The 14,566-nt window shown below is 35.4% G+C and overlaps 1 protein-coding gene across 3 annotated transcripts in view; it reads left to right on the forward strand.

Annotated features, from left to right (window-relative positions):
- COL19A1 (collagen type XIX alpha 1 chain) overlaps positions 1-14,566 on the forward strand; it is a 213,410-nt gene that overhangs the window by 102,555 nt on the left and 96,289 nt on the right. For all 3 annotated transcript variants that reach the window (XM_085316027.1, XM_085316028.1, XM_085316029.1), the window contains 2 exons: positions 10,285-10,338; positions 11,055-11,090. In XM_085316027.1, the coding sequence (XP_085172153.1) occupies positions 10,285-10,338; positions 11,055-11,090 (90 nt within the window). The remainder of the gene's footprint in view (positions 1-10,284; positions 10,339-11,054; positions 11,091-14,566) is intronic.

A 14,566-nucleotide genomic window follows, 5' to 3' on the forward strand; every position in this document is an offset into this window, starting at 1 on the left:
AATCATGAAAGCAATATTAAATGTCCAGAATCATGAAAGCAGTATTAAATGTCCAGTGTTTCATGGTGATGAATGCTAAAATGTCTTTTTGAAATTTCTTCTAAAAGTTTTAATTGAACTATTTGAAAAGGAAAAATCAGTTTGGGATTTTAACTTCATTTTCAAACTGACAGTGAAAGACTATTACTCTCTCAAACAATGCCATAATACATAGAATAAATAGAACTTGGTAGATGAAACATACTAAAATAAACATTGTTAGATATGCTGCCCTATAATCTATCTTATAAATATCTGGCATCATTTGAACTTTTTGCAATAAATACATAGCTTTGGGTTTTTAAAATTGTGTTTGACAAGAAAAAAAGGCAATACTTGAGGAAAAACCTTAACAGGATCATTCTGGCTAATGCATAGCGTTAGGTTTGTTATCAACAAGATGTATTAAATTTTAAAAGATGAACTACCAAAGATGTCTTCTGTACAGGATTATTAAATTTACAGTTTGTGCTTTCTAACTTGCTAGAAGGCTTCAGTTACTTGAGAAAGCTCGTACAAGCTCATTCTGCAAAACTGATTATTAGATGAAATGCCCTCTGTCTTTGCCACTGAAGAAATAGCTTTGAATCATGGCTGTATATCYCAGATGGAGTTAGTGGCATGATCTCAGTTCTGTACCATTTAGCTAACAGAATTATGAAGATTATGCTGACATAATGAATAGGTTCTGCTCAGACAAGCGCAGTCCTCTGGAGACAACTGAAATTCAGTACAGGGCTGTTCCCTGTTTTCGGCTGATACGAAGAGCTTAGTCTCTGGTAAAGTTGGTCTCTGTGCTTTTGTCAGAATTGTTATTTTTATATTTTAGTGATGCTCAACCTAATGACAAAGGTGCAGTTCCAGAGGTGTTTAGACTTGTTGGCTCTGGAATACATTCTCTTTTTAATTATGCTTCTTAAGCAGATATATTTTGCTCACTTCTGATGAAATCTGTACTAACTAGAATAGTGTTGTTAGAGATAATACAGAACTGAATGCTTTCTTATGCCTTACAAAGATTTAATTGATCTAGTCCCTATTTGAGCTAGAGCATGAATCTAAGTATAAAAAATCTGGATAATCTTGGTCTTTGGGTTCACATTCAAGCTTGAACCTGAGCTAACACTGTAGACATGCCCAGTAATAATCCTTACTTCTGCCTGATACATTATTTTAAACAGGAAAAGTAGGRTGAGAGCATAGAAAATCACAGTTTTATCAATGCATTACTAAAATGGTGAACCAGCATGGTTTGAACAGAAAGATTTAAACAAAGAAAATCAAGCCACCGTTTTTCTTTACTCCCCTCCAGTTTCCTGCTTGACGTAGGTGGAGGTCTGTCTGGGTTTAGTTGGCTTTCCAATTGCAAAACGTTGCCACTAAAGGCAGAGAGCATCTCGCAGAGGGATCTGAACTTGACTGTCTAGGTTCTTTTGGGAGCAAATGACATTTTGATTGGAATCTTAGCCAATGACCGGATAAGGGATTTGGAAAAAAGTGTTCAGCAAAGCTTATTCAGTAATCTTACCAAAGAGTGAAAAGTTAATCTTTTGACACGAGCATGCTGTGACAGTCTAGCTGTGCCTGTTAAAAATGCGGGCAATGTATGAGCTATTTGCCTTGAGCTATAGATATAGTTTACAGCTTTTAAAGCAAACTGCCTATTTATGACACTTTTAATGTCATCTGGCTTTTTATGCACACTGTAGCTGTAAGAAGGTTTTTTTTCCCCCTATTTTAGTGTATTATAATTCAGTGCTAGATAAATCAGGCTATTTTGGAGTACAGGGGATGTCCTACATAGGAAAGTATATACTATGCACTGAGTTGAAATTATGTTTAGGTATTCAAAGAGGTATTCACTTTTAGCCTGCTTGTCTGTAAAGGTGAAGTGTATACTTCTGTCATGCATACATATATGCTGACAGCATGGAAAAACATATCTGTGTTTCTTTCCATAGCTCTGGGGACATTTCTGTGTTGGTCTTACATGATCTCGTTTACTACATGGGATCTTGTTCCATAAACCTTTAAGGTTGAGTAAGGAATATTAAGTATCTGGTGAACTCTAAAACATATTTGACATTGTGGCGCTGTGAAAGTGTAACGTATCAAACCTTTATAAAGATTTAGCCAGCTCTTGTAATGTGTCAAAATACGGCAGATTATCATCATGAGAAATGTCTTTAAAACATTTTTGAAGTAATATTACACAAGAAAATATAACATTGTATTATCTGAACCCCCCATGTAATTCCATTTTAACAGCACTTAAATAAACRTTTTGGATTCAGTTATCATGAGATAGCATGAGATAGACTGGAGATGCCAGTCATTAGGTTTAAATTCAAAGGATTGTGTATCATTGGTTGCTGTCAGTGTCTCCCAAACTCTTTTCACATACAGAAATGTAACATCTAATTTTTCTGAAATACTGAAGTTAATCTGCCCACACTGGTGTAATCAGCACTGTTGTATAAAAAAAGATTGTTGTTTAAAAAAAGCCTGAAAACACATAAAGCCAGTGATACCGGCTGTTGGCAGCTGTTGTCTCACTGCCCAAGGGAGTGAGGGTTCCTGGATTTCCATTCTCCCAACTGAAGAACTTGAAAATGAAGACTGAACATTTTGTCTTGCACAAATGATAGAAATGTATTTAGATCTGTTTAAATCAAAATCAGGAAAGAAAAYGTTACAGAAGAAAAAGTTTTGATTGTTGTTACTTTTTTTTCCCTAGCTATACAGTTCGTTCATGCTAGGATGAAGGAGAATGACAAGATTCAGAAGCCAAATCTAGCTGGGAGACTGTCTTTATGAATTAATGAAGGATTACCCCAAAGGTTTACTTCCTTCAACCCCAGCTGATTGCACTATCTGATTCAGTTGATCTCWTTCAGAACAAGGTTTGGATGCAGGAACTGTGAATATATTTAACYGTTGTGCACATCTCCTAGTTTATCACTCCATGAATCTGAGCCAAGATGTACCTGCTGTATCCCAGCCTGGGACATTACTCAAAATTCATCAGACAGCACAAATACGTACTTACTATAAAAATTAGTAATGCTGTTGCCATTGTTTTTGGCTTCTTAAGGAGYGGCTATAAATAACGTACATTACCAATGTAGTCCTCCTGTGGTATATGTTCACATTACATCTGTAAGCAGCTGTTCACCTATGTAATATAAACCGTCAGCTTGCTTATGTAGTATCTCTGRGTTTTTTTCCTTTGAGATTTTTATAACCTCCTCACGTTAATAATGCTATAACTTTTATCATTATAACAAGTGGATCTTCTTGGACACACTGTCTGAAAGAAACCCCAATGCATATGGTTACTTCTCCATCATACTCACATTCCAAATGAACTAAGGACACATTTGCAATGCAAATATTCATGAAACTATTTGTGGAATAAGATCCGTGTGATATGCATGCAATCGTCAGCTGAATGGAAAATGAAATAAATTATTAATCGTTAAAACTCCTAGATTCCTTTTGTAATCTGGCTGTTTTTTGGTCTGTGGTATTGATAGGAAAGTGGGATACTACTAATTTTTTATTGATATAAATGAAATCCTGTGGCATGAATAAATGAAAACAAAAAGTTTAATCATATCTGTCAGCTTTAGTCATACGTAGCAAAGGAATAGAGTCTTTTCTGTAAATTGTAAAAAGAAAAGAAAAAAAAATCTGAAATGAAAATCTAGTGCATAGTATCTACACAGTTAAGCCAACTGTTTGACTAATTGGATATATTTTCTTCTTCTGCTGGGAAATATGAGGCCCTAAGTGACTTTTTAAAAACTTTGTTATATAAAATACTGTTTTCTTTATATAYCCCATGTCACAGGACAGACCTGTAAAGTTCAGTGAGCTATCAAATAAAAGCAGCTTTYCAATGGAAAGAAAGTAAAATATATGCATTCTAGGGCTTTTTTTCTTGTGGGAAAAGATGAAGAGAAATATGAGCATTTTCAAAAAGATCAAGTGCCTTGATGAAACAGTAGTTTATCTTCACATCYTCGTGGTCTCTCTGTGACTCCCTGATCTTGAAATCTCTTCATATTAGCATTGTAAAGAAGAGAAGCCCGTAGCTTGAAAGTTTGCAATTGGTTGTGATAATTATACCTATAGTTTGAGGATTCTGTTAGTAGAACAAGTATAAKGAAATAGTAGGCATTGCTCGGACACCAGAAAATCCTAATAGTGGAGCAATTTAAAGTTTTTGAATGACATTAGCAAAAGAAGACCAATGGCAATATTTAGAAGTACGTGAGATATAAATTGAAAAATACTGTTACTTGGAGTTTTGAAAATTCTTTTCTAAAAAAGTTATCCTAACCTATACATATCAGTGATATGCAGATGGCTATGAAGCTGTTGTTTTAGTTTAGATTGTAAGACAGTTCTGTGTAGAAAATGTGGGTCTTTGGTATTACTCAGTAGAGCATTTCCAAGTTTTATTATGCAGTAGAAATTGTTGATTTGATCCATGATTTGGTTCCATACTGTTGGTTACAATGTATTAGATTGTTTACCTTATTTTCAGTATTTTAGATAATGTGTTATAGGAGATTTTAAACTGAGATAAGACTGAACAAGTTTACTTGTTTAAGTCAGAGCAGGGAATTTATGTCAAAAGCTATGTGCAAGTAGGTTTGAAAATGTTTTCTGCATCTAGCAATAAAAATAATTGAAGATACTGACCAATGCCTTTCTTTTCCAAACAGTTCTTTTACAATGAAAATTCTATTTTCAAAAGATTGTGTCAATCTTACAGCATTATTCATATATATGGTGTAGTATTCATTGCACAAGTAAATCCATTTCCGTACAGTCGACGCTTGGCTTCTGTATGAGCTGTTTACATTCTTTGATTGGGATACAGCTGATCTTGCCATTTTTTCATTGTGAAGAGCACCTGCTGTCAGTTGCTGATACATTTTACTGATTTTATCTACTTTCTGTGATGATGTTTAAACAGTGACTACTACTCTGTGTCTGAGAAAAAAATCAGAAGTTTTCTCAATGCTCAGTGAACTTGCTGGAGTATATTAAATCAGAATTAATGAAGTAAAGCATTAGGAAACAAAAGGCGTATTTTTCTTGGAGAGAACATTTAACATAACACTGACAATTTTCCTAATGTTCCTGAACTCTAGAAAGAGAGTTTTCATATTGATAATTTTATGCAAATTTTTATTTTATTAAAATTTATTTTTCATTTATTTTTATTTTTTATTTTAACTCTTTTCAGACCTCTCTGATCCAACTCATGTCTGGTATTATAATAAATATCTCCTCTCAGAGTAAGAGGTTAATAGACTTCTTAGATATTTTCCAGCTGTGGATAAGTCAGTAACTAATGACAGCTAAGAAAAGGCTRTAGGCCCTGTCTTCTAACACTACTGGTAAGGTTTGTGATACAGCTGGTATCTATCTTTTCATCTCAGTAGTTTGTCTTCAGTGAACTGCTAAACAGAATCCTGGCTCTTAAAGTCTTTGGGGCCCCCTGGTTCTCCAGAACATGTGGAAACTCTTTAATCAAGTTCTCTGTTGGTAGACAGTGTAAACCTTATAGCTCTTTAGGAGTGAAAGCTTACTCTATCTTTCTTGAGGCTTCTGGGTTGGCTCCCAAAGTTGCTTATTGTCAGTCTACTGCTGAAAGTCCTCCTTGAACCCTTCTTGGCTTGTCCTTCAAATCCCCCTTTTCAGACTGCAAACTTTTTATCGTAGTGATTGGAAGCTGCTTTGTCTCAGTTGAAGAGGTGTCTAGTTATTAAGYCTATTGTGCCTTATAAATCCCTTGTGTGGCACTTAAACCTAGCTGAACATTACAGTGTCAAGATAAAAGCCATAGATGAGTCTGTAAAAGAATTAAAGGATGCTTTAAATTACAGGATGCTTTCCCCATGCCATGCAAGTACTAGCGTATGTGTTTCTCCTTTAATGTAACCTCTGTAGGTTATACAGGAATATTCACAACTGGTACTTACTTCATTCAATTTGTTATTGTCATTTAACTGGCAGATTAAATGATATTCCCATAGGCTGCAAGCCTAAATAGGTACATAGTGCAGTTTCTGAAAGACTACAGGCATATGAGATAGGGATTACAAATACAAGTAGCACGCTGTAAACCCTCTGTTCTCTTCATCTTTGATGCCTTTTGCTAGTGATAGTAGTAGTACTGGTTTGTGGATCATCAGGTTGTCACAAAAGAATTATAGTTAATGCTACTTGGCTTAGGGGAAAATGTTCAATTCCCTGATTCTTTCAAAATCTTTGATTGTTCTAATCTTATCCAAAWGACTGAAACCATAGGAACTGAAAAACTGTTTAGTTATTTGGCTGTAGAAATACCTGGCACTTCTTTTGAATGAATAAAATGTTCTCAAAGTTGGTAAGGAACATATTCATCAAATCACTAAGTTATTTTTCTTTGCTGTGGAACTCAAAAGCACAATATCCTTCATATGAGACTGTCTCTGGTTTAAAGGGAAAATTCACATAGTAAAGCTGTTGCCTTTTATGCCAATAGGTGATGSGGCACCATTAATAAACCCCTTAAATTGAACAATTCATGAAATCAAGACCTTTTTTAGAATTTTAAAGCACAGTTGTTTTTTAACTGTTGTCTTCTTTTYCTAATGCAGTTGTTTTGGTAGGCTGGCTAAGACTTCAGTGAACTACTATTGGAGAAAAACTGCTGAAAGATTTGTCAAAATACAGTGTCAACCAATATGACAACTTCTCCTTTAAACTGCTTCCACCAGAAGAAATACATGGTTATGCAATAAGGCAGGTGGCTGAATATTGCAGATAGAGTAAAATCTTACCGTTGAGGAAAGGAAGAGGCGAGGTGATGTTGTTAGAGGTACCCTCCAAATGTTCCCTTGTCAATGCTAAGAAGGGTACTCCCTGTATTCCCTCATCCATACCAGGGAGAACATGCTAGSTCCCTCTCCATCACAGCAGACAGACAGGCACCAGTGCAGTGGAAACAGCAGATCTGTTGTCCCGGTCCAAACTGTGGTGGTAAGGTGCAGTGCTGTTCAGCGGGTATCTCAAGCAGCCTGAGTTACATGATTTACTATCGCTTACAGTCGCTTTTTCCCCTCTCAAGTTTTTCCCTGCRACAACCATCATCTCCTTCCAAAGAGCCTGCCCCTAGTTTACTCTTTATCCTGTTGGCCCCATTTTGCGATTTTAAACCCATATTTTCTATTTATGGTATACTTGTTGCAGTAATTTCTCCCTTCGTCTGAAATTTTGTTACGTTAGTAACACTGTCCTGTTAAATATAATGTTCCTCATTTTTGCCATTTCTCATGTTGTTATCTTGCTAATGTAGCTGTTGGTTAGGGTTGGTCTACTGCATGCACATGCTCTATGGAATCCATAGAGGAACCCCAGCGTAAGTTTATTTTGACCTATAGAGAGATCCAGCTGTAGTCCTTACGAAGTAGGAAAAAGTACCAGTTGAAGACTGTTAATAAAGAAGTATAATGAGTTCTTGAACTAACAAATGTGTATCATTGTGTTGCCCTTTAAAAGCTAGAATTAGAACCGGATAGAATTCCCTAATTCGTTTACCCTTTGTTATGAGAGCTGCTGGAATTTTTATTCAGTTCTTAAAATTCTGACAAATCTGATAACAGACTTCTTGGATCAATAGAAGTTAGTTGTTTTCAAAACTGACTTTCTCTCATAAAACATTGCTGAAAATGAGTAATTTAGATGAACAATCTAAAGCCTCACCTAAAATCATCTAAATTATATCTATTTAGATAACCACATCAATTTTGAAGCATCCTGTTCTGAGCTCTGCAAGAGACAGGATATTGTACTGTACTAGAAGGGAGTACAGATTTGACTTAGCAGAAAAATACGTATTTCTTATGTCATTTCAGAGGCAGCCAGCAGCAACTAAACCTATGATCAGCTTTAGAAGGGTGTAGGGAAAAATAGGGGTGATGTAGTACCAGATGTGTTTTTCCAGGTATTCACTATGTCTGGAAATTATTAATATAATTTTATTTTAAAAAGATAAAGAATATCTAGAAGAACAAGACATACTTCTAGTGTGATAACTTTTTAAGGATTTTTTTTTCCTGCTACTATTTCTCTATTTTGGGGGGATGTAAACTGTAAATTCAAGTATTTTAAAATAAATGCATGGTATAAAAACCCTTCTGGGTTTTACAAAATCTTGCTTCAAATACAATAAGGTCTGTTGTCAAACATGTAGTTTTCTCTTGTCCTTTTTATGAGAGTTTGACCCCTATGGTCATCATCTCTGCAGTAGCTGTCAAACTACACACATACAAACTACATAGTGCGCCGTGGTGCACTACAGGAACACTAATAAAATCTATAAACATACCAGTTAGGAAAAAGTTCATAGTTTGAAGTGCATGGCTTGGGTTCAGTATATTTTGTCTGCTCTTGTCCTTTCTACTCTCCCTCTGCGAGTTGCAGGAGGTATTTTCTTTTTCCTCTGTTTTGCTCTTCTGTAAATATACAGCCACAGAACTTAAGCTCAGACTTACTGTTCTGCTGCTGATTGTTGATTCTGAACCAGATCCATAAAATGATAACTAACGTGGAAACTCTCGAGATACCTAAAGAATCCCTGAAATTGTTTTTCAGTATATGGAGTGTTAGTGTTTTATGCACTCTTTCATAAGGAAGTGAAAACTAAAATGTAGTAAATAGAGATAGTATTAAAACTAAGTCATAAATATGTAAATTTTAAAAGGAAAGCATTTTTTGGCTTGTTTTTTGGATCCATCTGCCTATTACATTTTTTTTTAAGTTCAAACAGCAAAACTACTTCTGATTTAACTCTTACATTTTTGGCAAGCCTAATAAAGGACAAATCAAAGCTAAATCAGAGGTATTTRCAACAACCACAAATTTAAGCCAAAGTGGGTACTTAAAATGCTCGTATAGTTCTAAATGATGTTCCTTCCAGATGGTGAATTAATGTAATTTTAGCAGGAAGTGAAGTTGCACAAATATGCAGTATTTAGAGCACTCACTGATTTAATGTTTCTGTACCCACCAAGGCACAGATGTTGCTTATCATTTTAGTGCCAGTAGTCTCTATGTTTCCAGTTATTGCAAACCAAAGAACTCAGTCTGCAAAGGCAGAAATGGGGCTGGGAAGAACTTCATCTAATAAACCCTAATTCAAATTCCATCAGTCTTCTCTGTCTTCAGCCCACTTAACCTCTGCAGTAGTAACCACGGTGGCCTGCTTGTGGAGTATCTCGTTATTACTTAGTGCTCTATAGCCTACRTTGCTTGTCAGTTGGCTCTAAACAAAATGTTTTGGCCTATAGAGCTCTCTTTGACTCACATTCTATCCATACTCTGCTTTGGCATGTCTCTAAAGCAGTGATCAGAGGGAATACATAAGGCAKCTCTCTTGGCTTAAACAAAAAGTGGTTCCTGGTGGGTTGTTTCAGCATCTGAACTAAGCTCATTCCTTACTGCAGAATGGCTTGAACTTACTGGGTGTGTTTCAAAACGTCTCCCTTTTGCATGTATTTTGCAGCGAGGAGGAAACAGCAGGGATCATTCAATAGTGATGAGGGTGTTTCCTTTTTGAGTGCTTGTGGTGAGACATGTTGGTGGAATTGCTGCATTCTTAATGTAAAAAAAACAAGGCAACATTTTCTGCTTCTCCAGTTGAAGGCAGAACTGGGGAGGGAGGTGTGAAGGCCTTGACTATTTCTGTCTAATTCCCTTTTCAAGCCCTGGTGCAGCGGAGGACGTGGCAGCTGCTGCCAGCGACACGCTGTTGAAATTCACCAGCTCAACATTGGTAACTGCAACATGCAACCCTCTACGTTCTCTGTCCACCTCTCCCAATTTTAACGGAGCTTAAGAGAATGTAGGGTAGGACTAGCGTTCTTTTTCTCACCCTGGTTGACTGTGCAAGATACATACCTAGCGGGACTGCAAAGGAACTTTCCATTTCTGTGTGCTTCGTGGCATAATAGCACACAGTAGGCTAGATGTTTGGCTTYGTAGATTTAGTTATGTGTTGAGACACATGTGGTCTTGATAGATGTTTCTCTGCACACAAAATAATGGAATAATATGGTATGGTATACTCATATTATGCTAATATTTTAAGACTTACTTGGTTGATATATGCTAATACACAGCAGTACAGAATTTTGTCCAAGGTTTTTCATGGTTAACAACAAATACACATTCTTCTTTGCACAGGGACTGAAAGGTGACCCTGGTAACCCTGGTGTGGCTGGTCCTAAAGGAGAAAAGGTACTTATTGCCTGTAAAGATGCATGCATAGGTGTGTGTGTATGACGTATCTTCAGTACTTGCACATTGCCTTAGCTGTATGTGTATGATGAACTGCTGACATTTATTTCATTTAAGGGTTGAGGAATATAAATACAGGATAATTGTAAAGACAAAAGGCAAGTACTGTTATTACCACAGAAGGGAGAGAGTCTCCTTTTCAGATGAGTTCAGAGCAGGAACATAACTTACACATTTTGAATTGCTCTCTGCATACTGTGGTTTGTTCCCATTGACTGATCTTGAAGGCCTCACAGCAAGATTCAAACATCAGCTATCTAATTCTGTAAACATTTACATATTCAGATGTTTTTACATATGTGAGCAGTTGCATTGACTTCAGTGACCATCTTATGCATGAAAGCTGCAGCTTATAATTTAACGTATGCAAATRTGCTTGCAGGATTGCTTTTTTAAATTGTGATTCATTTGTGCAGATGTCTGCCTTTTTTCTTTTGTTTAACCTGTAGTGAACTGTAACATCTATGTAACATCTAAGTGTAACATCTATGCTATTATTGAAAAAAGATTCCTTAGGTATTTTCTTAATTAGAGCTTGCAGCTGATGATTATACTGAATTTACTTATGTTATGGTTCATATCTTCTTAAATGCGTAGAGATTAAAAATGTATAACTAAAGAGAATGCTGACTTCTCTATCCTCTTTTTTTCACTAGGGAGATACAGGACCTCCAGGACCAACTGCCTTGAGTGTAAGTATTCATAAAACAAAAACAAAAGAAGGGAAAGAACTTAGAAATGTGGCAGCTTTTACTTATTTGCAATGCAAATGCTTTCATTATTATAATTATTATAATAAAAGAGCCAAGTCCCTCTTTTTAAAATGCTTCTACATTTTCAAAATTAATTGGGAAAAAGGGTCGATATATAAATATGCAGTAAAAAAGAATATTTAAAAAGCATAATAAAATATTTAAAATATTATGTTTCCCATCAAAGACTATCAGGAATAATCTTTTTTGTTCTATGTATAGATAACATAGACCAGCTAAAATGAGAGAATTCACTTGATGCTTTTACTGAAGATACAGTTCTCTAAAAACTTGCAATGCTAATTCATGTTTTTAATAAATTTTATTAAATCTTATTTAATGGTTATTAAATATTTAGTTATGAGTGCAGTATCATGTGTATGACAGTATTATATATCTGCATCAGAATGTTAAATTTAATATAAGGGACTGTATTGTCAGAAAGTTTAAGGCTAATCTTTATGCACACAGTTGCAGTAGTTGGTTATGAAATTTCCCTGTAGTAGATTCCATGTGGTGAAATTGCATGTGGTGGAATTGTACATGCAGCTTTGATAACTGCAAAGCAAAACAGTTAAGAACACCAACTTCATAGCTCAAAAAAATCCTGTTCACTGGATCTCAGCCAARACTGAGTATTAATCGTCAGAGACACTACTTCCACTGATATCAGTGATGTTATCCTCTCCTAGTCCAAAACACAGGGGCCCTTTCCCTGTTGTAGTTCACATCACAGCCATCCACATGTGACACCTAAATGTATTTATTCAAGACTGTAGGGAAGGGGAAAATAAAAATAGTAGCCCTAGAATGTGCTTGAGGTCAGCAGGACCAAATCCCAAACACACTATGGAAAGAAGTGGATTAAGAACTGATCAATAAGAGGATAATGAGGAAATTATTTCTCCCTAAACCCTGGTTCTCTAAGCAAAAGCAGTAGTAATATGGCATATACTCAATATCGAAGATGAGAGCTGCGCACATAAGAATTATTTGGCTAGATGGGATCAGACTAGTGGGAGGGAGAGTCACATGCTTTCTGCAGCTGAGCTCCATTTCCCCATGTTTGTGGACAAATTTGAGGACTTCTGTGGTTGGTAGTCTTGGAATAACAATTCTTGCTCTTCACAATGTCTTATAGCTAGTGATCACTTCATATAATTCAGAGTTTATATCACCATATCTTCTTTTTAATTCCATCTGATGTAACCGTACACTCTTGCTATTTATATCATCGTTTGTTCCCGTATGGAGGTAGATCATGAATTTTTTGTTAGTTATCTTTATTATAGTTGTAATAGTTATCATTAGTTATCATAACAGTATTTCAATTTCATCCTCTATATTGGTTTGACTGTGATAAAGTGATAAAAACAGGAATTCACGTATCTAAAAGCTATTCCAGAGGAGAGGGTGAAGTTTCCATTCTCTACAGAAAATATAACAAATGTTTTGAACCAGCAGCATGATTTCTGCATTTAGGTGCAAAACATATGCCAAAAGCCTTGATTATGCATTTTTCAGCCACTATAGTTAGATGGTCATGGTACAAGATAATTGTTTTATCAGTTCATGAAAAATACAAAAAATGCTTTTACTTCATATAATAGTATCTGTGCAAATTTCAAAAATAGTTGTAAAATTGTGAATAACTACCTTCCTGTCTGAACCAGGCGATTGTAGCATCTCAGGGAGAAATTAGCTGCAATCACACAACTATTTGAGAGTTTATAGGTTAAAACTTGACAATTAACCAAGGTACCATAGAGCTCTGTGGTAAATATAATTTGAAATTCTTTGATGAAACACCTCATAAGCTTCTGGTTCCTTGCATTACATTACAAAGCTACTATTGGTAATACAAATAAATAAAATAATTGTAATAGCCTCTTAATTATACCCCATTTAAGATTTTCCTGATTTAAAGAAATGTCTAGTAATAGTTGAAGATGACACTGATCAGTGTGAAGCATTCTCTATCAAAAAAAGAGGTTGTAGAAATCTTTTCATACAAGGGTTTGTCCATTAAAAAAAAAATGTAGAATTGTATGTTTACTTGTGGAGGTCTTGCCACCTATACAATGTTGTTATCTTATATAATGACCAGATACGCAACATATATCAGAAAGAAAAAAAAAAGTGTAACATAAATAATGATGGAAGATCACTTTCTAAATTCTTACAAAGAAAATATTTCACTAATTTAGTTTCTCTTGTTGATTCTACAATTCTAAAAAAAGAAAGAAAAGAAAAAAATGAACAGACAGGTACCTACCTTTCGTCTTCATAAAGAAGAGTTGATGACCAGAAAGCATTTTGCAGTCTCTGTGTAGCAGGCTTGGGAAATCTTGCAAGTTCTATTATTAAGTCAGTTAGTGTGTCATTCCCTTTCTTGAAACCTGCCTCAAAAAAGAATATGTGAGGTTATAYGTGATGATTAGTTATTTTCCAAGTATCAAGAACAGTTTTTTTTGAACATGGATCTAACAGTTTCTTTGTGAGGATCTGATACCTGTGCAACAGAAAGAAAATCTGGATAGTTTCTTGGCCTGTGTGTTAGTTATATTCTGGCTAGATATTGCCATATAGATGATATAAGGTGTTTTCAACTTGCTTGCAATAATCTGAAGTGCCCCAAACATGTACAAAGCGTAAAGACAAATGCTCCCCAAAACTCTCCAGGGCAAGATTTGCTTTGTAAAAGTGGTAAGTTGTGTCTGAATCCAAGTAATTTTGTCCACAGAATAAAATGAAAAGGCCTTCCAGTAGGGACAGTTCATTTAGGTGAAAGCAATTGGGAATGATGCAAAACAGCATGATAGAAATGAAAAGAAACGTAACTCCTGAGTTCCCAGGCTGTAGCTCCACAGCTCTTCCCCCAGAGTTAGCGTTTATGAGCCAAATCTGTATTATTCATATTGCCTATGATACGCAATATGATTACAATAGTTCTTATTTATACTTAGTGATTATTCTGTATTTTTTCATTCTCTTCATTTCCAAAAGCATAGCAACAAGGATCTCAGGTCTGACAAACACTGAAGGATATAACCAGAAATCCTTTTAGTAAGAATAAGTTCTATTCTAAAATTCCAAAATTAGATCAGCATAGTTTATTGTACTCAGTTTGGGATTAGGAAACCCAAAARTCAGGTATCTTGATTTCAGAGTGATAAACTAATGGTATCCTGAGATCAGTGTCTGTTTGTTAAAGTTCATGAAGTTCACTGAAGGTAAACATGGCCAATTATGCTCTTAGTAGCTCTTTAACATGCAGTCAAAATACATGTTGATGTCATTAATGGTAAGGTACATTTATTAATATGATAGTTTTGAGGATAAGACATAGGAAAAAGAAGAGGATATCTATCTTCTGTGTGTTACAGGRCCACAGTATGGTCATTTTAAATATTTCT

Source organism: Rhea americana, unplaced genomic scaffold (assembly GCF_003343005.1).
Source record: "Rhea americana isolate MKP2758 unplaced genomic scaffold, rheAme1 scaffold_45, whole genome shotgun sequence".
Taxonomy (NCBI): Eukaryota; Metazoa; Chordata; class Aves; order Rheiformes; family Rheidae; genus Rhea; species Rhea americana.